The sequence below is a fragment of the Branchiostoma lanceolatum genome, chromosome 7 (assembly GCF_035083965.1).
Source record: "Branchiostoma lanceolatum isolate klBraLanc5 chromosome 7, klBraLanc5.hap2, whole genome shotgun sequence".
Taxonomy (NCBI): domain Eukaryota; kingdom Metazoa; phylum Chordata; class Leptocardii; order Amphioxiformes; family Branchiostomatidae; genus Branchiostoma; species Branchiostoma lanceolatum.
The window spans coordinates 14,615,537-14,641,003 of NC_089728.1; the positions used below are offsets into that span (position 1 = coordinate 14,615,537).

Consider the following 25,467-nt stretch of genomic DNA (forward strand, 5'->3'; position numbering starts at 1 on the left):
GAAATGATTAGATTTTGGGTCCCCTAGCGGCTTGTTACGGTACAGCAGCGGAACTTCCTGTTTTGATATCTCGTGTTCTGGACATGCTACGCCATGGTCCTGATTTTTGAGTGGTAGATAGCTCTTTGGACGGAGAGTAAGTGGTGTAGGTTTTGGACCCCTAGCGGCTTTTTTGGAACTGCAGGAACAGGTTTTGCTTCAGACTTTGAAATAGAATAACTCAAGAAGGGCCTGATGGATGGTCATGATTTTTGGCAAGTAGCTAGCTTGAGTGATGATGTACATGATTAGATACTTATTATGCAAATCAGTATCTTGTTTGCATAATTAATGAGGAAAGTTTATACATCCGCCAAATTCCATAATAGAACTCTCAAACATGTGACATATGTAACTGAAGATGAGAGAAATATTAATAGATGTCAACTAGTGATAAATTGAATGAGCTTGAGGTGTGTTCTGGAGCTCATTCACACGTGTTATCACAAGTAACACGTGAATCAACTAAAATACTTTTCAGAACACTAACGTTCGATAAATATGGTAAATAGCTAGGGCTCAAGTAGATTTCTCAACACCAGATAAAAGGCGATATTACTCCATAATACAGAGGCAGAATCCACAACCAATATTCATAATCATCAATATTTTTAAACGTCTCAATGTTTATGTAAATTTTCATTAATATCTATGAATATTAATGAGACGCATATCTATAAAACATTGGTGAATTGATAACATATTTAAATGTTCATGAACGTTCACGTATTTTATGAACATTCATCAATTTTCTGAACATTCAGTTCTGTACATTAATTCAGAATTGGAAGATTTGGAATTTCCGAAAGATTTGGAAGACTTGGAAGTTTTTTCGGAATATCCGAAATATCCGGAATATCCGGAATTTATTCTGAGTTCCACGACCTTCGCCAAATGATTTGACCTGTATTTAGGAGTTTCTCATCAATCATAAATTGATCAATAACAGAAGTTGTCCAATGTTTATGATGGATATTCCGGATATTCCGGATATTCCGGAAATTCCGGATATTCCGGACTATCCGGAATATCCGTCATAAACTTTGGACAACTTCTGTTATCGATCAATTTATGATTGATGAGAAACTCCTAAATACATCAGTCATACAGGTCAAATCATTTGGCGAAGGTCGTGGAACTCAGAATAAAGCACCATCTGAGCTCTGTAAATACCAAATATCACGACGATCTGTCAACCCCTTCTCAAGTTATTCATGTCCGAATGTCAAAACAAAAACACCCACAAGCCGCTAGGGGGCCCAAATTTGTGGCATGAACTATCTACCATAGCACTTTTAGAAAATATGCCTCCAAATTTTGAAGCTCTATATCCGAAATATCCGGAATATCCGGAATATCCGGAATATCCGGAATTTCCGGAATATCCGGAATATCCGGAATTTCCGGAATATCCGGAATATCCGGAATATCCGGAATATCCGGAATATCCGGAATTTCCGGAATATCCGGAATATCCGGAATATCCGGAATTTCCGGAATATCCGGAATATCCGAAATATCCGGAATATCCGGAATATCCGAAATATCCGAAATTTCCGGAATATCCGGAATATCCATCATAAACTTTGGACAACTTCTGTTATCGATCAATTTATGATTGATGAGAAACTCCTAAATACAGGTCATACAGGTCAAATCATTTGGCGAAGGTCGTAGAACTCAGAATAAAGCACCATCTGAGCTCTGTAAACACCAAATATCACGACGATCTGTCGACCCCTTCTCAAGTTATTCATGTCCGAATGTCAAAACAAAAACACCCACAAGCCGCTAGGGGGCCCAAATTTGTGGCAAGAACTATCTACCATAGCACTTTTAGAAAATATGCCTCCAAATTTTGAAGCTCTATATATTGAATATCCGGAATATCCGGAATATCCGGAATTTCCGGAATATCCGGAATATCCGGAATTTCCGGAATATCCGGAATATCCGGAATATCCGGAATATCCGGAATTTCCGGAATATCCGGAATATCCGGAATTTCCGGAATATCCGGAATATCTGAAATATCCGGAATATCCTGAATATCCGAAATATCCGGAATTTCCGGAATATCCTGAATATCCGGAATATCCATCATAAACTTTGGACAACTTCTGTTATCGATCAATTTATGATTGATGAGAAACTCCTAAATACAGGTCATACAGGTCAAATCATTTGGCGAAGGTCGTAGAACTCAGAATAAAGCACCATCTGAGCTCTGTAAACACCAAATATCACGACGATCTGTCGACCCCTTCTCAAGTTATTCATGTCCGAATGTCAAAACAAAAACACCCACAAGCCGCTAGGGGGCCCAAATTTGTGGCATGAACTATCTACCATAGCACTTTTAGAAAATATGCCTCCAAATTTTGAAGCTCTATATATTGAATATCCGGAATATCCGGAATATCCGGAATATCCGGAATTTCCGGAATATCCGGAATATCCGGGATATCCGGAATTTCCGGAATATCCGGAATATCCGGAATTTCCGGGATATCCGGATTATCCGGAATTTCCGGAATATCCGGAAAATCCGGAAAATCCGGAATATCCGAAATATCCGGAATATCCGGAATATCCGAAATATCCGGAATTTCCAGAATATCCGGAATATCCGGAATATCCATCATAAACTTTGGATAACTTCTGTTATCGATCAATTTATGATTGATGAGAAACTCCTAAATACAGGTCATACAGGTCAAATCATTTGGCGAAGGTCGTGGAACTCAGAATAAAGCACCATCTGAGCTCTGTAAATACCAAATATCACGACGACCCCTTCTCAAGTTATTCATGTCCGAATGTCAAAACAAAAACACCCACAAGCCGCTAGGGGGCCCAAATTTGTGGCATGAACTATCTACCATAGCACTTTTAGAAAATATGCCTCCAAATTTTGAAGCTCTATATATTGAATATCCGGAATATCCGGAATTTCCGGAATTTCCGGAATTTCCGGAATATCCGGAATATCCGGAATATCCGGAATTTCCGGAATATCCGGAATATCCGGAATTTCCGGAATATCCGGAAAATCCGGAATATCCGGAATATCCGGAATATCCGGAATATCCGGAATTTCCGGAATATCCGGAAAATCCGGAATATCCGGAATATCCGGAATATCCGAAATATCCGGAATATCCGGAATATCCGAAATATCCGGAATTTCCGGAATATCCGGAATATCCATCATAAACTTTGGACAACTTCTGTTATCGATCAATTTATGATTGATGAGAAACTCCTAAATACAGGTCATACCGTAAAATTCCTATTTACGTACGCACCCCTCCTAACGTACGCACCCCCGATTTGGGGACGATTGCGGGCCTGATTCAGTGTGTTGAAGCATTCAGGGGAAAAACCCTCCTAACGTACGCACCCCCTCTCCAGCATTTTGGTGGATGGTTAGAGGTTGACATGATCATCCTTCCGATGATGTTTACTGACTGAAAGGGTTACTGAGAAAATGTTTCTGGGTAGAAAATGACAAACAATTTAAACTTATGTATTATTTAATCTTTATCACTGATCGATTGTGTGGTAGCATTCCACACTTCATTTGCATGAAGGTGCACCCTACTCTCATGCTGATATGCTAATTTTTCCGAGGAAGAACCCCTCCTAACGTACGCACCCCAACTTTGGCGTCGGCCTAGAGCACCTGCTTGCGACTTGAAAAGTTTAAAAAGTGCGGACGTTAATAGGGATTTTACGGTACAGGTCAAATCATTTGGCGAAGGTCGTGGAACTCAGAATAAAGCACCATCTGAGCTCTGTAAATACCAAATATCACGACGATCTGTCGACCCCTTCTCAAGTTATTCATGTCCGAATGTCAAAACAAAACACCCACAAGCCGCTAGGGGGCCCAAATTTGTGGCATGAACTATCTACCATAGCACTTTTAGAAAATATGCCTCCAAATTTTGAAGCTCTATATATTGAATATCCGGAATTTCCGGAATATCCGGAATATCTGGAATATCCGGAATATCCGGAATATCCGGAATATCCGGAATTTCCGGAATATCCGGAATATCCGGAATATCCGGAATATCCGGAATATCTGGAATATCCGGAATATCATAAACTTTGGACAACTTCTGTTATCGATCAATTTATGATTGATGAGAAACTCCTAAATACATCAGTCATGCAGTCATTTGGCGAAGGTCATGGAACTCAGAATAAAGCACCATCTGAGCTCTGTAAATACCAAGCATGAACTATCTACCATAGCACTTTTAGAAAATATGCCTCCAAATTTTGAAGCTCTAGAAGGCCCATTATCGAACTTGACCTTCCTTTCTGTAAACCCTACCCATCCACTAGATATCATACAGATCCATCGACAGCTTCTTGAGTTATGCTGGCGACAGACTTGTGATAATAATTGGCAACACATCATAATATCACAATTTCACAATATCATGATATCATAATACCATAATATCATGATATCATAATATCATAATATCATAATATCATAATATCATAATACCATAATATCATAATATCGTCGAGATAATATCATTATATCATAATATCATAATTCATGGCAATGTGGCATGATATTCATGATATTCATAAATTCATGAATTCAGAAATTCAGAAATTCGTTAACTATTGACTCGCGGGACTGTTCATATAAATTATAAATTTATAAATTGAATTAATGAATTAATGAATTGATGAATCAATGAATTAATGAATTTATGAATTTACGAATTTATGAATTTATGAATACTATAAGTATGCGTTTCAATATTATTATATATTGTATATAGATATAAATGAAAATTTACATAAACATTGATAAATATTCATAGACATTTACAAACATTGATGACTAGGAAAATACCCTTCTATTCTGCATCTGTTTTATCAAGGTATTACCTTGGTATTATGGAGAAGTTTAGGTAATATCGCCTTTTTATCTGGTGTTAATAAATCTACAAGGATGTTATGTTTTATAAATATACGTTTCAACATAGATTAATATTCACAGATATTAATGAAAATTTACATGAACATTGATGAATATTCAAAGACATTTACAAACATTGATGACTATGAATATTGGGGGGATTCTGCATCTGTATCATGGAGAAGTTTAGGTAACATCGCCTTTTTATCTGGTGTTGATAAATCTACTTGAAAGAGCTCTAGCTATTTACCACATTTATCGAACGTTAGTTCTGAAAAGTATTTTAGTTGATACACGTGTTACTTGTGATAATAATTGTCAACACACCTCAAGCTCAGTCAAGAAAAGGGGGAGTAGTGTAACAGTGGGGGTTCAAACGCCTCCAACTGACCAGTCTAACTGGTTGCGACCTTAAGCCTAGTGCCTGTGATCTGGCCTCCGGTTTCGGCGTGAGTTCGAATCTCGGTTGGGATCACTTCTGTTTCTACTCGCTCCTTTGATTTGTTTCAACTGTGGTCGATAGTTTGGTGACTGTGGTAGCTATGCACTTCACTCCATCGGCTGAAATATATCGGCTGTGTACTATTGACGTCTTGTGTAGCAACAGTCATCACCCCTCCTCCTGTTCCATTTCTGTCTGCTCTGAATGCCGTTGCTTGTGGCAGAAAATTTTTAGTCTGTTGTCGGCCATTCAGGAAGGTTTCCACGAAACAGAAGACATCGATTGGTTGTGTTGATCTGTCAGCTCTCATATTTTTTAGATGTTCCGCGTAGGAGTATATTCAGGAACTTGACATTTAATGCAAGTATCACGGTCTTCTGTGTTAGGTTGTTGTGTAACCTTTGACACAGGCAGCTGTTTTAGGAGTTCCATTTCTTTAAGAACATATATTTTGGTTTACAGTATTGTAATTCACTAATTGTATACGATGCAAATCCCAATAGATACAATCCGTTCAAACTCAACATGACGTAAGGCAACATATAACTGACCTGAGAAAAAACGACCCGTTTGCGCTCAAACTTCCGGGGACAACAGTTTTGTCCAGTGATCTACCTTAAACTTTAGGTACAGCCCCATGCTAAAGATTGAGGATACTTTTCTCGTCGTGCTTGGATCGTCCGCTTGCCGTAACTGAGAACTTATTGAACATTGCCTTTTGATGGGTACCTTATTTGGGTAAATATTTCTTGTATTTGCTTTCACTGTCGAATTTTACGAGGAAGGTGTGGACATCATGCGGCATGTGCTGTCAATGCCTACGAATGCGCCCTTAACAATTCCGTCTTATATGTTAACATTGGCAGTGACCACGACTCTTGCACCTACTGCTATTGACAATATCTCTCTAAAGCCTACTGTTTCACTTTTTTTTGGAGGGTGTTAGATTTGTGAGACCTGTTACTGTTGTCTGAGATTATCTTTCCTTTTCTAAGTACTGTCCACTCTGATATAGTTTCTTTTGTTTTGATATAGTTCTTCAGGGGGCCGGGTCACTCCCGGGTATGGGCTGCGGGACAATGTAGTCCCCCCTCACGGGTGAAGTTCTATGTCGGTTTTCTCTTTCATACCGTATAAGTTTTCCTCTTGTAAAGATTATCTCTCTCGATATGTTTCCTCTATCTCCGCTAAGTCCTTGAAAAGTGTATTCTACCCAAAAAGAAATGTTACTGTCACTGCACGAAATGGCCTCGTATCCCGGCGTATACGTACAGGGATTCCTCCGGAAATATTCCATATCCCGGTGCGGATTTAGCGTATCCGTAAGTTATAATGGATACGCTAAATCCGCACCGGGATATGGAATATTTCCGGAGGAATCCCTGTACGTATACGCCGGGATACGAGGCCATTTCGTGCAGTGTGTTTTTTCGTGTATCTGTCTTAAATGTGAAACACCCTGGAGGGGAGTTCAGTCAGGTCCTGATGGGTAGCATGGGTCTGTTTTAAAGATTATCCTGATTTTGAGGATTTTTATGTCACTATCTGCGCAAGAACCTTTTCTTACTCTCATCTACGAAGGACTGGTCCACATCCAGTGTGGTATACAACTGCATTTTACAAACCACATAAAGCTTAGTATAATGCCTTCTGTAGTGCCTGCTGCTTGCACGTTTCCTTATATTCATCGTTTTGACTTGTCCCACACAGGACCAGACCTTTCCCACATGTGTTTGTTGATATAAGCTCCGTCCCAGCCGGAGTGTAGTTTGGCCGGTGGTTTTTGAGGTCATCAGAGAGCATCAATCTAATTTGCACAGGCCTGCTGACAAGCAGGTGTTGTCCTTAGATATAGGTCGACAAAGGGTACTTAAAAAATGTAATTATAAACAAGCCTATTTCACCACTGAATTAGACCCTGATTACAATTTCATACGTCTTTATTTGTTAATCATTACCTCAATAACCTACCTGTCCAAAACAATGCAAATTCATCAAACCCTACCCGAGTTATTCGCCTCAAAAGGTAACATAAAAAAGGTCTACTGTAGTTCTAAGCAAGCCTCTAGGGGGTCTAAACTTATATCACTTACTCCCTGCCCCAAGAGCTGTACACCGCTTAAAAATCGTTACCATAGCACTTGTATGAAATTTGACCACAAGCTTTCGGCGAATTCATAACCTTTCCTCATTTATTATGCAAATTATCGTCTTATTTGCATGACAAGTATTCAGTTATGTAAAGCATCACCGAAACTATCCACATGCCATAAATTATGATAATCCGTCAATCCCTGCTGGAGTTATTCGTCTCCAAATGTATTAACAAAAACGCCAACTGCAGTTCCAAACGAGCAGCTAGGGGGCCTTAATTCCCACCACTCACTTGCCGTCCCAGAAGCTATATACTACCAAAAAATCATGAACCTGACGCCTCCAGAAAATTTGGCCTAAAAACGTTGAAGCTCCGCTGCAGTACCTCAAATACCCGATAGGAGGCCCATTATCGAACTTGACCTTCCTCTTTGACATCACTACCTATCCACGAAATAGCATGCACAACCACCAATAGCTCCTCGAGTTATGCTGGCGACATACAAACTCTCACACACACAAAGCCTGCTGCAGTTCTGTAGGAAGCGCCAAATAAATCATTTTCAAACTTGACCTCCGTTCCCACAATCTCTTCGAAACTACCAAAAATCATTGAGATCCATCAACGTTTCCGTCACTTTTTTTGCCTACATACAAACACAAGTATTGTTGGAAAACGACAGGTGAACGATTTTTGAACTTGACCTTCCTTTGCACAACCACTACACACCTACCAAATATCATGAAGATCCATCAAAGGTTTCCCGAGTTATGCTCTTGACATACATACAGACCCACACAACAGCCGGTTCAACCGAAAACATGATCTACTCCGAGTTCCTCGGCGAAGATAACGAGTTCCTCGGCGAAGATAATAAGAGACATCTATCGGCAAGTAGAAGAACTGTATGTACTTGGTCGTCTACCCCTTGCGCCTTTTGGCCCCTGTAACATTCGTTGCGTAACGGGTTTAGGCCACAAAGATGGGGGCATGTTTAGAACAGTAGTTTTGAATGTTCAAATTCAGCTGTCTGGTGACAGAAAAAGTTTGCCGGAAATCCTTGTCAACGTTCAGTCAGTTCTGTCATAGCGTCGCAAAAATAGCGTACATCCAAGGAAGTTTTTTCCTGATTAAAACCTCCTTGGTATGACGAATGTCACTGGGCCCAAGGACACGACAGAGGGACTCATATATCATAACAGCATCAACGTCTCTGTGGCGCAATCGGTTAGCGCGTTCGGCTGTTAACCGAAAGGTTGGTGGTTCAAGCCCACCCAGGGACGTAGCATACATTTTACTTCCATTTCCAATAATCTGAATTTCTTTTTTTGGAGAGGGGTGTGATCTTATTTCTTTAATTTCGTCCTACTGCTACGATGCTTTTGCATGCACTTGTTGAAAGAACGGCCATAGACATAGCGAACACATTTAGTATGGTTGCAATTTTGGAAATGCTGGAATGTGAGGAATTCATATTGGCGACAAGTTGAAGCATAAAAATGAAATTCATCTTTAAAACAATATCTTAAAAGACTGGCTGTGACTTCACGTCAGAAGGAATGGCTCCTGCTAATTTGAGGTCCAAAATGTGTTGAATGAATGAATGGTTTTATTTGATCATTGTGATCGGAAAACATGAAGTACCTCGCAGCCATAGGCTGAATTGCGTACTTTTTCATTATTTTTGAAAAGTAGTGACATTAGGCAATCTATCGGTTACATACAAAGATAATATAATTGTTCCTAATCAACTATAAATGCGTTCTTAAAGGTGCCCTAAGCGATTTCAGCAGGTAAAACTTGAAATATTCTGGGGAAGGCAATTCTGTTTGGTGAGGTTGAAATTTACATTTACTTCCCTATATTAGCACATCTGCATCAGTATTTCATACTTTCGGCGTTTAAAAATAGCACAGAAGCAAGCCACAAAAGGAGTATTTTATTTATTGGGTCCCCCCAAAAATCAGCCCAGAATCCATGCCATAACCGTTTTCTGTCGACAATTTTCGGTAACTTCCGGCCACGTGACGTCACAATGCCCAAGCATATTGAGCCATGACCACGTGATTATTTCTTCGGAAGCGTTCGGGACTTATCGGTCAGAATCGTGCATGTTCGGAAGATTTGAAATGATGGCTGGCCTCCAAGTGCTCAGATTTTCAATGAGTTCCCACCACACAACGACATCACAGTTTTGCTCCAAGATGGTTGATATGCGATGGGATAGTGTTATCTAAACTTACTATGGATAGAAATTAGAAAAAAATTGATTTTGAATATATGACTTTCAGCGCCCTAATATTGCTTAGGTTGCCTTTAAAATCACAGGTAAACACTACCTTAAAACAGGTAGGTTGAAGACGGGTACGTCGGAAGTTTAAATACAAACATAACAAGGCTTATTATGGATAGTGATTCATATTTACATGCTTTGATATCACCCCCTGAAAATTTGATCATACACCATGTGCTGTTTGTAAGTTTTTTTTTGGGGGGGGGGTAGGGTTAAAAATCATTTGGTGGTACAGGACTAGCGTACAATGTCTTGTGTGCTGATATATATTAAAACTGGCCATGAAAAAAATGAGTATGTTGAAATTATGGGCCCTCAAAGGTTTGAAATTGCAGTGTCGTAAGTTGAATGTGACGATGAAATGGTGCAGTCAACATATATGAATAAGAATAGAATAAATCTTTATTCCATGTCATACACATTTTGAAAGACATAGTAAATGTGACTTTACCGTACCTACCAGTTGTGCAGTTTTGAAGCAATGTACTCTTTATTAAAAGCAGAGCCGTGTTTTTGACGTGTTTTTAGGTGTTATGTCGGGTTTTCTATTTTTCCCCTTTTTGTTATGTCGGCAACGTGCTTTGGACAAACATGCCTAAGCTAAACATGTGAAAAAACAGCCGGACCCACACCTCTGCTTGGAGAGCAGTGCTGTGCTCTATTTGTTTATTTGACCTACTTTCCCAGGCCATCTGTTTGTAAGACCTGTTTTCTGGGAAACCGTCACATGTTTCAGGGTCCCAATATGAAATACATCAAACTTTCCTTACTAATTATGCCAATTATCTCCTGATTCGCATAATTAGTCGTTTGTTTTGTAAAGCACCATCTGAGCTATCTGAATACCAAACGTCACGACGATCTGTCGACCCCTTCTCAAGTTATTCATGTCCGAAGGTCAAAACAAAAACACCCACTGCAGTTCCAAAAAAACGCTAGGGGGCCCAAACTTTCGCAACTTACTTTCTATAGCATGAACTATCTACCACACAAAAATCATGACCATAGCACTTTCAGAAAATATGCCCCAAAATTTTGAAGCTCCGCTGCAGTACCTTAAGTACCCGCTAGACGGCCCATTATCGAACTTGACCTTCATTTCTGTAAACTCTACCCATCCACTAAATATCATACAGATCCATCAACAGCTTCTCGAGTTATGCTGGCGACATACAAATGCAGATCCACACAAAGCCCGCTGCAGTACCAACGGAAAATGCCAGGGGAACCATTTTTGAACTTGACCTCCGTTTTTACAACATCTACACACCTGCAAAAAATTATGAATATCCATCAACGTTTCCGTCACTTTTTTTGCCTATATACAAACACAAAAAATTCAAAGTCCGCTGCAGTACTGTTAAAAAACGCAAGGTGAACCATTTTCGAACTTGACCTTCCTTTGCACAACCACTACACACCTACCGAAAATCATAAAGATTCATCAAAGGTTTCTTGAGTTATGCTCCTGACATACATACAGACCCACCTAACAGATTTTTCAACCGAAAACATAATCTTCCCCGAGTACAAGTACCCGGCGAAGATAACAAACAATCACCATGACTGTTTCAGAGTAAACGGAACACAGTTTGGCAGTCATACATGTAAAAAAACTACATGTACTTTTTTTTTCTATAACATGCTGTTGTGAACAATAGTCACTATCATGAATGCTATGACAGAAAATCACTGTAGCAATCCAATTCAGTGACCAATCAGTGGTTCACAGCTGCCAAGTGTTCTTGCTTTTTCAAGGTAGCGATGGGCACAGGTCTTAAAGGATTGAAGCTAATGTCTTTTAACTATTATTCACCATATTTACCATAATTTTTTCTATTATGACAAAATAACAAACATTAGAAATCTATGGCACATATGTAAGAGTCTAGATTGCTGGCTAAAGCGGCCTACACAATTGTGGTCAATTTTGTCATTGTTGTAGTAATGTTTCTTCTAAAATCTAAATATAACATTTTTGGTTTCATTGTTGCTAGACATATGATCCAATTTGGCTGTTACATATATCATAATGTTTTTCATAAGAAAGAGTTTAGACTGACCTAGAGAAGTGAATGTCATAGAGAACATGGTGTGGAGTGTGCTCAGGAGTTCTGCACTGTCCAGCTCACCCTGCGTAATACAACCTACAGGACAACAGCACACTTCATATCAGACAGCCGAGATACAAAAATATGCAAGATGATACTAAAAACAATTCATATGTTGGTTCTCAGATTCTAAAAAAGCAATGCTAAACTGAACTATAGTCTTGTACATTTTCTAGCTAATTGTGGATCTGAATCAACTCAAACTATCAACATGACAACTGGCCTGAGGGGAAGTCTATACCTTGTTACACACTTGTTACCTTGGTAAATATACATATAGGTTTTCCTCCCAGCCTTCTGTTCCCATTCTGATCACTAATGTTACATTTCCATTCTAAGGCCACACCAATTTAATTTCTTGGTTAACAGATTATTCCTCCCCCCCCCCAAAGCCTTCTGTTTTCATGATTTTTTTTTTCTCAAATTTTTTTTGGGAAAATAAAAAAACCGTTAACCAAGAATCTAAATTGGTGTGGCCTATAAGTGTCCAAGAAACAAGAAAATAAGATGGTGTGGCCAAAACTGATACAGTAACTACAGACACAGAAGCAGTCACATTCTACTCACCTTTGTTGATGCACTCCTGTAACTGGTCGATGGCCTGTAGTGCCTGGAGGTGGTAGATCAGCTTCAGACCCAGGTCCTGGGCCGTGGTGTCCATACTCGAGTCTTCACGGTCATACTCCTGTTGGAGAAGACAAAACATGAATGCTTAACCTTCTCCCTGCTGCCAAACTCTGTAACCAATAGGGAAATGAGTCCCCAACAGATACTTCAGCGTGCTAAAGGTTAAAGATACATGTATACAAGCAAAGGGAACACTCAACTTTCTCGCATGCTATTTCGTTACACATTAAGAAGCTTTGAGTTGCCTACAAAACGTCACAGACAATGTTTGAACTAGTTTTTCTGTATCTTACCGTGGACTGAGTCAGGACCCTGATGAGGACATTGACAGTCTCATAGTGAGAAGCCAGGTACAGCAGGCCTGTGTAGGGCAAAGAAACATGCTTCACATTTGTATCTATACATCTTCATGATCACTGCAAGGAATTACATCCGATTACACTCTCACTGTCATACACAATCACTCCCCCCACACACACACAGACACACTGCCACACATACAGTCACAATGCCACACACACACACTCACACTCACTGCCACACACACACTCACTGCCACACACACACACACACACACACACACACACACGCGCACGCACACACACACACACACACACACACACACTCAAGCACGGAGTTCCTCCCCACCTTTCTGCGTGAGCATGAGCTGTGTCATGAGGTCCTTGATGGCGTTGAGGATACCAGGGTGGGCAGCTGTACTGGGGGAGGACACCAGCACAACCAGGCACTCCAGCAACCGTCTGTACAGGAGGTACATGTAATGAGGATTACAGGGTTCAATGGTGTGTTGTGAATCGTGCATAAAGAATGGTACATTGTTTTAATCAAGTGTCATTGTTGAGATTTTTATAATGCAATCATAATGTCTTGGTATGCCACCAAAGGCAATTGTTGATGTGTAAGGATGTTTCTTTTACCAACTCGGTGTAAACAACCTCGTAATTCAGCCTCCCAGGCTGCCAGGAGGTTTGTATGTCTTGCTGTTTCTGAATAAACCAGTCTACTACACCCTCCACTTTAAGTTTGGAATTCCACTTTTCCCATTTTGACAAGTGCTTATATTTTCAATATAAAAGCATTTAAGTGAAAAATGTTAACATATAGTTGATGAGTATGATGTACAGTTATGATTGATAACAATAACTTTCATGAATATTCATTTTGAAAATTTTCTTCCTGCAGTAATTCCTGCAGAATCTGCAGGAATTCCTGCAGGAAGATTTTGTCCTGCAGGAATTTCTGCAGGAAGATATTTTTCCTGCAGGAATCCCTGCAGGAGTCCCTGCAGGAAGAAGTTAAATTCCTGCAGGAAAACATCTTTCCTGCAGGCATTCCTGCAGGAAGTACCTTATACATGCATGTATCTAGTTATCAGCAATGTCTATAGGATATGAGTCCTTTATATTTTGCATTAAGTTAATTGCTACATCCATGGTTTCTCAGACCCATTCATTGAAAGAATCTTGTTTTAGAAAATTGTTTATTTCTGTATATGGTTCATCAAGGATATTATTTAGAAGATATAATGTCCTTGGGTTCATCAACAGACACTCAAGGGTCACCGTGCTTTTTCGTTTATCATTCACTTTGTACATACTCACAACATCTCTCAACATCATATGATCATAATTATATATTCAATTTATGTCGTGAATCTTGTATGCATGCATGTACTGTAACAGGAGTTTTCAAAGAAGACATCCATAACCCTGGCATATGTATTGAATCATAATAATCATTGCATAATCATTGCTTCTGGCTACCAAGATCCATAGCTCAAAAAACTAGATGATATCATAATACATTGGAGTTGAAATATGATAGAATGCCAAACATATGAGATGTTATGACTCATATGAATAGAAAGTTTTCTTCCTGACAATATACCGGGTATCCTCTCCAGGTTCAAAATCCTACCATTTAGACCTTTATAAACAAGGAGTATCCATTCCTCCTGATGGAAATTTTTTTGTAATTATTCACTCCTCTCATATGCGGGTTAAGCCATTGTCCTACAAATGCTGTCCAATTATCAAGTCCTTGGTTGAACAGATCACACATGGACAGGGCGTATTGTCAAGGGGCTGCTCAGAGCTAGCCTGAGTGTCATCCTGTTTCAGTTAGAGCCTGGAACTGAAACAGGATGACATTCAGGCTACTGCTGAGCATGATCTTGCATGGTAGTTTGTATGCCTTGACTTGGAGCTGGGGTCCAAGCAGAGGTTTGGTTAGGGGGCTAGGCGTGGCCCTCCCTTCACAAAAAAGGGAAAAACCATGGTCAGTACACATATAACCTCCCTGGTAGTAGTGGCCAAGATTTTTTTCCCTTCTACCCCCTTGTCTATTATTGTCTCAAACGTGAACTTAAAATCCATGTGAACACTCCATTTTCTCTCCACCGTAAAATTAAAACCACATAAACTTAAATGCATTCACAGTACTCGATACACTATTAAATGTTGGGTTAAGTTGATGGAAGGAGATTTTCCTCCTTATTAGAAAATGGGATTTACTTTTCATGTGCAGCCACACCTCCGTGTCCTATCTGTCGTCTCCACAAAGTAAAGTCCTGAAGAGACTGGCTATTTTGTACTTTTCAAAGTCAAGCGTAGAGTTGGTAGACCCCATGCGTACATCAGGGGCTGACAAGTCAGACTGACCAGTGATTTTTTGGGCGCTTCAGTACTTAGTAGTGTTTGCTCTGCAAAAGCGCCTAGTACTAAGCAAAGTCAAATTATCTGTGAGCGTGAACACTCCAAGTCAGATTTAGATGACACCAGTCAAGCCAGCTTGTTCCAAGCTGCCCCTTGAGGTGGTTTTAAACTATTCATTATACTGTTATGAGGTGTATTGAAGCCTTTACTGTGTCTTCAGAATTGTTTTTCATTTTTTATTCTTGTTTGACCAAGGGTGTCCTTGGTTTGACATACCAATGGGCCAGACCCTATAGATCAGCTCCCATCAAGAATGTTCGGAAGGGATGTGAAATTGTCGTGAATGAGGATCTGGAGGTGCCTTGAGCATGTTAAAGGGAACTACAACAGCCTCATTACTGGTTGGTACTGTGAGTACAAGGAGGTTTAAAATCAATTGAACCCCCTGTACATACTCACAACATCTGCCGGGCCCGTTTAAACCCGGGCAGTATACGCACACACCTCCTGACTGCATCGATGACAGCCAAGGAGATTCTATCTTCCAGGTGCCTGATTGTTGTTGCCACTTATAATGTAAATCAGGGCAATTCACACCTTGACATGAATCAAGGGGTTCAAAGCCAGTGACCACAGGCATCCCTGAAACTGAAAGGAGATCTCTCCTCACTCCTGTGATGTCTCCTAGCCTCAACCAGTCTCCGTGCGATTGCTGGGAAAATAGTAGAAATACTGGCCAAATAGAGTGAATAGTATGCCAGGGGTAGTCCGCTATGCAGTGAAGCTCAATAGGCGATCTACGGACCTTAAGCTTCACTGTATAGCGGACTACCCCTGGTATACTATTCACTCTATTTGGCCAATTTCTACTATTTTCCCAGCGATCGCGCAGAGACTGGTAGAGGCTAATCTCCCCTAGGAATGGAACCTTCTTTGTTATTATTTTTATCTAGCCTCCTTCAAAGACTTCTAAGAGTGCAAGCGTTCACATTTTGAGCGCTGATTTGCGATTTTCAACATGGGCCTACACTTCAGAGTTCTCATGAAATATTGGATTTATCCAAGTTTATTCAAATAAATAGAATACAACTTCCTCGGTTTACCCATTTTAGGTTTTAAATATGAATACAGATAAGTATCCCCATTGATATCTAGACCTCCTTGGCATCCCAGAAGTGAATTTTCAGGTTTCTGCACTTTAATATATGACCTGCTCAGCTTACACATTGACTGATACCAAGGAGGTTATACATGTATATTACCTTGCTGATACCAAAGAGGCTAAAAAATATTGACCTCAAGTTTCTATATACAACTATAATCGGAGATTACGATAGCCCCGACCTATTAAAAGTATCTTAAAGTAAACTTAAGGCCTTGACTTGGCTTTTACTAGACTTGACCTTTCAGCTGATACCAAGGTCGGGGCTATCATAATCTCCAGGCAGATGTGGGGAAGAACTTTCAAATTGTTAAGTATTCCAAGGAGGTTAAAATAGGACCTCCTTGAGCATTCTGATCAGCCGGGGTTTCATTGGAAAGTCCTCCCTAGACCTGTTCTGCAAGTAGAGGTTTTGTCGGGGGGCTAGTGGTGGCCGCAATTTTGTGAAATTAGGGAGACGTAAAAAATTGTGGCCACCCCTAACCTCTGCTTGGACTTTTTTTACAACAGCCCCAACCCAAAGGCACACAAAAAGCCAAGACCCTGCATGCTCAGCAGCCCAACCAAGGACTTGATAATTGGCCGGACTAGTTTGACCCGCATATCAATGGAACGAATAATTACTGAAAAGGGAGAATACTCATTGAAAAAGGAGAATACTCATCGAAAATGGAAATATTCTCTGGAACAAACTTTTGCCAGATGTTTTAATTCATATGTCAATCTTAACATCTTCATGTGTTTGGCATTCTATCATATTTCAACTCTATGTCATCATGTGACAATTGCTGGCTCACTGTGATGAGGTAGATTTAATTTTGTAAAGGGATGACAAAAAAGACTTTCTTAGTGTAAGCAAGGAGGTTACCTCCTTGGTGTAGGTGTAACTTTCAAATTGTTAAGTATTCTGATCAGCCGGGGTTTCATTGGACAGTCCTCCCTAGACCTGTTCTGCAAGTAGAGGTTTTGTCGGGGGGCTAGTGGTGGCCGCGATTTTGTGAAATTTAGGGAGACGTAAAAAATTGCGGCCACCCCTAACCTCTGCTTGGACTTTTTTTACAACAGCCCCAAGCCGAAGGCACACAAAAAGCCAAGACCATGCATGCTCAGCAGCCCAACCAAGGACTTGATAATTGGCCGGACAATTTGTTTGAACCTTTGTTTATTCATGATAAGCTCAGCTAGTTTGACCCGCATATCAATGGAACGAATAATTACTGAAAAAGGAGAATATTCATTGTAAAAGGAGAATATTCTCTGGAACAAACTTTTGCCAGATGTTTTAAATCGTAATGTCAATCTTAACATCTTCATGTGTTTGGCATTCTATCATATTTCAACTCTATGTCATCATGTGACAATTGCTGGCTCACTGTGGATTCAATTTTGTCAAGGGATGACAAAAAAGACTTTGTTAGAGACCATCATGATCAACCCTTAGAGTTAGACTATTGGTCAGATTTGGGTATTTTCAAAACTTCAATCATGAATGCCTTGATGCAAGGTGATTGATGCAAGGTCAGGTACTTTTAAACTCTGCTTGATAGAAGTGTATTTAAAAAATGTGATATTTGTATCATAGATATATTCAAGGAGGTTAGAATAGGTTAAAATCCTGTTATAACCTCCTTGATATATTCTTGGTTGTTGAACATTCAGGCATGCATGCTCACACCCTATTTTCAAATTGGCTGGTGGACAAAAACAAAAGCTGACAAAACAGAAAGCTAATTAATAAAAACGCCAAAACAAGCCAAAAACAATGGATGCATGCATAATACTTTACCACCAATGTGTGAAAACTGCTGTTGTAGGTGTGATATACAAGAGGGGCCCAAATCTATTGAGGACAAGTGTCCAGCATGTGGTGGGCAAATATAACACATTTTAAGTGTAACTTTGAAGCAATTTTTCAATCTATCAGGGTTATTTTGTTGCTCTTTTGTGCTTTTGCATTTCAATACCTCTCTATAGTGACCTGCTAGTCACTTAAACAGGCCTGGGATAGCCTCGAAAGAAGTAAGTCTTATAGAGTACCTTAAAAGTAAAGTACTCTTTGCTATAAAAGAGGTAAATATTGGAAAGGGTTGCTGAAAAAACTGTCCCAGGGGTACTGCAATATTACTACAATATTTACTAGTAGCAGGTTAGGTCATTTACTAGAAGTAGGTTAGGTCAGTCAGTTCAAAACCTAAAGGATTGTGGTCTGATAGGGACATGTGAGATAGTAAACTACTTATCACCTGATGAAACTATCTTTTATCTTTTCTGATGACCTGAATTACATATCAGTGCATGCATTGTGGCTGCTGGCTAACATCTGGATACAAAGAACATGGAGATCATGGTCTCTTTAGAGATGGGTGAGAAAAGGGAGGGAAGGTGATTATCACACCCTGGTGATAAAAAGAGTTACAAATAAACCTTCTTTTAAGTTGCAGTATAACATCCTACGGCCATTACGTGCCATTCTTACACATTCTGACCCCTGGCTCTATCTTCAACAAATCAATAACAATCAATAATCAACCTTCTGCCCTCAGTTTAGATAGACCTTGATGACATGGCTTAATGATTTAACTGTATTGTGTAATAAGGAAAGCCACAATAAGCAATTGTAAGCCATAGATCTTGGTAGCCAGAAGTTGATGATTATGCAATGATTAATGACTGTTGTATTTCAATGCAGGTAAACTTGAGTTAAAAAGTACTAGGTGTTTTTAAAGACATCTTCTTTGAAAACAATTGTAACAGTTACATGCATGCAAGCTTCACAAAAAAAAGTTGAATAAATAGACAATTGTGTATCATAAAATATATCATGGAAAACAATTGATTGATCAAAAGGTACCTTCCATTGCAATTTTCATTGTTGTGTTCGCCATTGTTCTGGCTTAACAGTTGTAAAACAAAACTTGATGCACAATATGACTCATATTCTACTGACATTGCTGTAAATATAAGGCAATTTCTGCAGGAATTCCTGCAGGGACTCCTGCAGGGATTCCTGCAGGAAAAATATCTTCCTGCAGAAATACCTGCAGGACAAATTCTTCCTGCAGGAATTCCTGCAGATTCTGCAGGAATTCCTGCAGGAAGAAAAATTTCAAAATGAATATTCATGAAAGTTATTGTTATCAATCATAACTGTACATTATACTCATCAACTATATGTAAACAGTTTTCACTTAAATGCTTTTATATTGAAAATATAAGCACTTGTCAAAATGGGAAAAGTGGAATTCCAAACTTAAAGTGGAGGGTGTTTATTAACTACTACTACTACTACTACTACATTTGTACGTCAACAAACGTATATGTATTATGTATGTCAGAACATTTAACATCAGGATACAGTGATGATCAGAAATCTATTCTCAATTCAACATAACTTTCTTTACTCTATTTAAGGCCACAAGAAGTACATTTAATGGATGACAGCCTCTGTAAACTTCAAATTTAATGCGAGAGGGCAAAAAAAATAAGATGGGCAAAAAAACAAAATACCTAAATTTTGAAAGTAGACGTTGTATGTAATCATAACAAGAATTGGAGTGACAAAACATGGTATCACAGCCAACAAGTCTTTTATTCCTGTATTCAAGGAGTGCACAAAGTGACACTAGTGTAGTAGATAAGTATAAAGTTGGCAACTACAGAAAGAGGACAAAATAAGAGAAGAAGATGACAATACAACTGTACCTTGTAGTGAAGTAATGGTAGATGACTGGGTATGGGTCTCCGACAGTGGTGTGTCCTGTTAGAACAGCTGAGGTGGGGAATGCCTTTGGATGGGGCTGGGCCTGGTCAGACAGAAAAATATTTCCTTTTCACCCACCCAGCACATTGAATCAAACTATTCACACAACTCTTTTTATCCTTCCAAAATAATTTCAGTTTCCTGTGCAAGAATACATTAATCCTACAGCTTTGATGAATTTCATATTCCATTTTAAATTGAATATCTTTTTAATTAATTTCTCCCCCCTAGATGTCAGGAAAGATGAAAGTGTCAGTTATTCTTTAAAACTGGGTCTCATGCATTTGACCAAGACTGTCTGGTCAGCAAATGGTCTAATTCAGGCAGAAAAGACACAATAAACCGACCCAATAGACCTGTCTATCTCCATCAAAACATAGAAAAGCAAAAAAAACATGAAGATACAATTATATATAAATAGATATGCAGCTACTCTCTCATTTGTCGAACTGCTAATTGCCATGTTCATAATATGACACAGAAATTTAAAAAAAAAACATAAAGATACAAAAACCTAATGGACATTCAGCCACTCTCTCATTGGTCAAACTACTAATTGCCATGCCAGCATTGCTTGTACTGCTAATTGTGATTGACAGTCAGGATCTGTCAATTAAAGGTGGGTAGTAAGTGGTGTGTACAACAAACTTACAATGATGTGTACTGCATCTCGCACGATTGTGCAGAGCTCCTCCAGACAGTTGATGACGGTCTCGATGTCCTGCATGTTGGCGCTGTACTGCACCTGCTCCAGAGGAGACATGGCCGTATCCATGGCAACATCCTCATCATCATCCTCATCCTGATGGAGATGAAATGGCACGGACAAGAGATTGCTTTGATTAAATCAGAGATGGCAGCATGACGAACAGAAGTGGTTGATTTAATTGTTTTTTCATAATTTCCTTCACATTCCAGTCTAAACTCTGATAGTAGTGGGCCAACACATCAACCTTCTCCCTGCTGCCTAACTCTGTAACCAATAGGATATTGGGTGTAAAGAAGCCACTTTATAGTGCTAGCCTTAGTTTACACAAGCTCTCGGCCGGAGGTTACTGACCCCCACCGGTAACAGGACCGGCCGGCCAGTAGGAGCGCGATTTGTCAGGCTATTCATGGTGCTAAAGGTTAAGAAAGAAAGTCATTGTATTTTACAAACAACTTTATGATCACAGGATGCTACATGTACATTTTTCAATCTCCTCACATAGCTTCTGCACTCCACTCATAGCTTCCTGCACTCGTGCATACTAAGTTTAAAGAGCTTTTTTTGTGATAGCATGATGAGGCGAAATCTTACAAGTGTGATAACTTCGGCCAAGCCTGGTCAGATCATTTTTTTCACCTTATCAGTCATCCCTTGAATAAAGAAATTCCAGTTTCTTGCACTACTAAATTGCAGGCTTTTTTCCGTTTCTTAGATAAGAGCCTTTCTTAACTGATGACAGAGAAAGTGGAATGTTACGAGTACCCCACCTTTAAACCAGCCTTGTCAGAGTCTTCAGTCTTGCCAGACGTCTCAACTTTCCCCTCCGTCTCCAGGTCTGGAATCTGTGTCGTCTCTACAATACTAGAAACAACGGGAGAAATTTCAGCAGGAGTTTGCTTTTTTCACATCAAATGTTGATTATCACATATGTTCTCCGTCATGACGACACAAAGTTTGTAAACACAGCAAACAGAGATGGCAGACTTCACCCCTTCAATACATCCTCAGTGCTTGTGGCAGTAGACATCTTCTTGAAGAACATACAGAAACTGCATGGCAGTGACACATACAGACATAAGTGCACACACACACACACACACACACACACACATACATGTAAACATGTTAAAAACAACACTTCACTCTCTAGTAAAAAAGAAATCAATCCTCTTTAGTCATGTGTCTGGGTGCATTTCTATTGAAGATCTTAGACTTTTGAAAAGAACGACTCCTATGCAATTTTCTGAATTTTCTGCCATCATTCGTATATAATAGTTTTTATGTACATGTATTTAGAATATTGTTATAGCTTGCTATACTGTCCATGTCAAAATTCCAATGTACTGGCTTGTCCTTGTCAGCAGGGCTAGCCCTTTGTAATTGCAACAGGCTAGTTGGGCAGCCCTGGCTGTGTGTGCTGAACAGCCAAACCAATAAATAGAATAGATAAATTATAGATAAAATTTTCTGGAACAGAGAGACTTACTGGTCTGCAGTGCTCTGCAGTGTAGTGATGGTCTCATACAGACTGGCCTTCCTCACCAGGGCTGTGGCTGCTGTCACTACTCGCACAGTCTGGGAACAACAGGACAAGACTTTTAATCAGAGAAACTTTGTCTGTTATACGTGTGTATTATTTTTATATTATCTGTTCAATTTTTTCATTCTACATGTACTTTCATTTTCTGGAAGTTTCAACCATGCAGTACAGAGGTCACCCAGTCAGCATTGATGATATCGGGTGCTATCTAATATAGAAGAACATACCTATGTTGAGATTTCACATACATGTCATTGTGCTTCAAGTGAAACTCTTAAAAACTGTCTCAGAGTCTCCATGAGGTGTAATATCAACTCTCATATTCCGTCGGGAACCCCCGCATTAAAAAAATTCAGTGAATTTAAAAAAAATCAATCCTCTTTTGTCTAATGTCTTAGTGCATTTCTACCACAACTTTGCCAACAGTTCTAAGTTAGGTGCACGTACATCAAAACCGTATGAGTTCTGAAATTTGGGCATTTTTGGGGGCTGAAGTAAAGTTTGTGAAGAAGGAGTCATTTTCTACGACCCGCCCTTAAAGTAGCCTGCAGCCTGGTTATCAAACAAAAATTCTTCGGCCGTAAACTTTACCTAAGCCAAAAAAATGTCAATACCAAATTCATACGGACTTGATATACACACAAATGTGAACCCCCTTAGCTTTTAATTTTTAGGAATAGGTGCACTGGGGCTCCCAAACTGGACCAACACCCAGACCCACCTGGTCCCCCAGCATGAGGTTAATAAGCTGCTGGTATCCTGAGGAGGGTTTTCCCTCCTCCTCCTGGTGCCAGCCTAACAACCTCTCAACTCCCTCCTGACAGCTAATGGTACTGTCCAAGGCTGGAGAAAATACAGTCAGCAGGATTAGTTCATTGTTATCAAGCGGTGGCTGAGTAAAGTATTCATGGCATTGGCTACAGTACAGTACGACTTTTATTGTCTCAGAGAACCAGCACTTATCAATGCAAGCGAGTAGAAGCTCAAACTCCAAGTCAAATTAATTATGATAATCTAAAGCTGGATGGGAGGCTATAAAAATGTCAGTAAACACAGGCATCCTTATATACATTAGCCTGGATGCCAGACCCCCAATCTCTAAAACATCTATACCCACACCATAGATATTTTGGAGATTAGGGGTCTGGCATCCAGGCTATATATACATGTACATTTTGTACATAAGGAAATGTTCATTACAGAGTGTCATTCTTTTACTAACTGTAATGTGAGATAAATATTATCACATGGCATATCGCTTGTGAATGGAGTGCTACAACTCATCTTTAACCTTCTCCCTGCTGCCAATAGGGAATTGGGTGCCAAATGGCTACTTCAGTATGCTAAAGGTTAAGGGTACATCTACTGTAAGAAAAAAAGGCTGCTCAAGAGAGTGATGTTCCCCCACCTTTGATGGCAGCTAACTTGAGTGAGGAGGACATGTGTTCAGCAAACAGTAGGGTGAACAGTCTGTCCTGGATTCCAGCTCTCTGGAGCACAGGAAATCATGGAAAAACATTAATTTTGCATGATTCACAATTATTAATAGGTTTCATAGATCCCTAAAAACCGTGCGATGATCAAGAGTATTACTGCCAAAAATGTCATTCATCTGTTCTATTCTTTATTTCGCACAGATGAAAATAAACAAAGACATACAGACATTTTTCTGCTGTGTGACAATGGCAGCCTTGTAAGAAAGCAAGCAAGTAAAAAAGCAAGCAACTATGTCTTAAAAACTTTGACTCACAATTAGCCCAGCAGCCACCTCGGGCCCACACTCGCACAGAGCAGCCACCATCCTCATGGAGGCCTTCAGGAGACGCAGGTTTATGGCTATGGGCAAGGTCAGGGCTGTGTCCACCTCCAGGCCATGCAGGGTCCACTCGTACAGGGTGCACAGATAGTCTGGAAAATTGGCAGGAATTCATCTTATTCAAAACATTGTACGAATAGCCAAGTGGTTAGGCCAAGGGACATGGTTCGAGATGTCACTGCTTTGATTCCTGGCATAATGTTCTTAACATTCTGTTCTTGGAAAAGGCAGTTTACGTAACATTCCTCACTCCACCCAGAAGAAAATGAGCACCCTATTTCAGTTGGGGAGGTGCAAAAGTGCACATGGTGGAAGGAGTGGGTTGAGCTCCACCTTCTAATAAACCATACCCAAGACACACGGACAAAGACAAGATATTATAAAGGAAATTTCGACATGGATAGTATAACGAGCTATTACATATTAAGTACATGTACATAAAAACAACTGTATATAAATGATTATCTGAGTACTGTCCTGTACCTTTGTGTAGTCCCTGGTACTGTAGGTGAGCCAGCCCAGGTGTGACCAGCTCCTGTACCTCCTCCAGGGTCTGAACCCACTTCGGCCCCCTGTCATCGCTCCGTCCGATCGCCTCCACCTGTTCCACCATCTTGTCCGCCGACTCGTGTCGCTCCTCGGGCTCCTTCTGCTCCAGCTGCGCCAGTTCCAGCTCGTGGCGTGTCTTTTCTGGAGACGAGAACGTCTGGAAGGTTCCGCACAAATCAGACAACTTAACGCTGAGCTGTACCCCGGTCTTCCTCCTCCTGCCCAACCCCATAACCTATCAAATCTACAGCCAATAGGCTTCCTTAGCAAGGGAAAGGTTAAACCTTTGCTAGCTATTGTTATTTTGACTACTACACTACCAAGAGAGGGAAAGAAATGCACTGCGTCAGCACTTCAGGATTGATATAACCCTTCTGAAAGCTTCCGTTTTATCCAGTGCAAGTTATTAATATGCATTTTCAACAATAGACCAATTTCCTGTACCACCACCTCTGTTGTTGTTGTTCTTGTTACGCCTTTGTTTACATGTATCTAAGCTTGAAAACCTCACTGTAGTTTAGGTACAGGTAGATATTAGGTACTGTAAATGCAGAAATAGTTGCGGTAGTTTTATGTTTGCGGTTTTTGCAGTGAACTCTTTATCACAAACTTAAAACCACTGCAAAAAGCTGTTCCATTGTGTTAATGTAGCGCTAGTATTATTTCAATGCTGAATTCAAAACCACCGCGGACACTAT

The 25,467-nt window shown here is 39.9% G+C and overlaps 1 protein-coding gene and 1 non-coding gene across 8 annotated transcripts in view; one reads left to right on the forward strand and one right to left on the reverse strand.

Annotated features, from left to right (window-relative positions):
• Positions 1 to 25,467, reverse strand: part of LOC136437819 (protein virilizer homolog) — a 99,077-nt gene that overhangs the window by 67,470 nt on the left and 6,140 nt on the right. For all 7 annotated transcript variants that reach the window (XM_066432312.1, XM_066432315.1, XM_066432313.1 and 4 more), the window contains exons 8-19: positions 24,704 to 24,926; positions 24,155 to 24,312; positions 23,813 to 23,894; positions 23,126 to 23,247; positions 22,351 to 22,439; positions 21,632 to 21,725; positions 20,808 to 20,957; positions 20,098 to 20,198; positions 13,207 to 13,319; positions 12,852 to 12,919; positions 12,499 to 12,616; positions 11,884 to 11,967 (exon numbers count right to left, since the gene is read on the reverse strand). In XM_066432312.1, the coding sequence (XP_066288409.1) occupies positions 11,884 to 11,967; positions 12,499 to 12,616; positions 12,852 to 12,919; positions 13,207 to 13,319; positions 20,098 to 20,198; positions 20,808 to 20,957; positions 21,632 to 21,725; positions 22,351 to 22,439; positions 23,126 to 23,247; positions 23,813 to 23,894; positions 24,155 to 24,312; positions 24,704 to 24,926 (1,402 nt within the window). The remainder of the gene's footprint in view (positions 1 to 11,883; positions 11,968 to 12,498; positions 12,617 to 12,851; positions 12,920 to 13,206; positions 13,320 to 20,097; positions 20,199 to 20,807; positions 20,958 to 21,631; positions 21,726 to 22,350; positions 22,440 to 23,125; positions 23,248 to 23,812; positions 23,895 to 24,154; positions 24,313 to 24,703; positions 24,927 to 25,467) is intronic.
• Trnan-guu (transfer RNA asparagine (anticodon GUU)) lies at positions 8,737 to 8,810 on the forward strand. The gene has a single exon. It is a non-coding gene; the product is annotated as a tRNA-Asn (tRNA).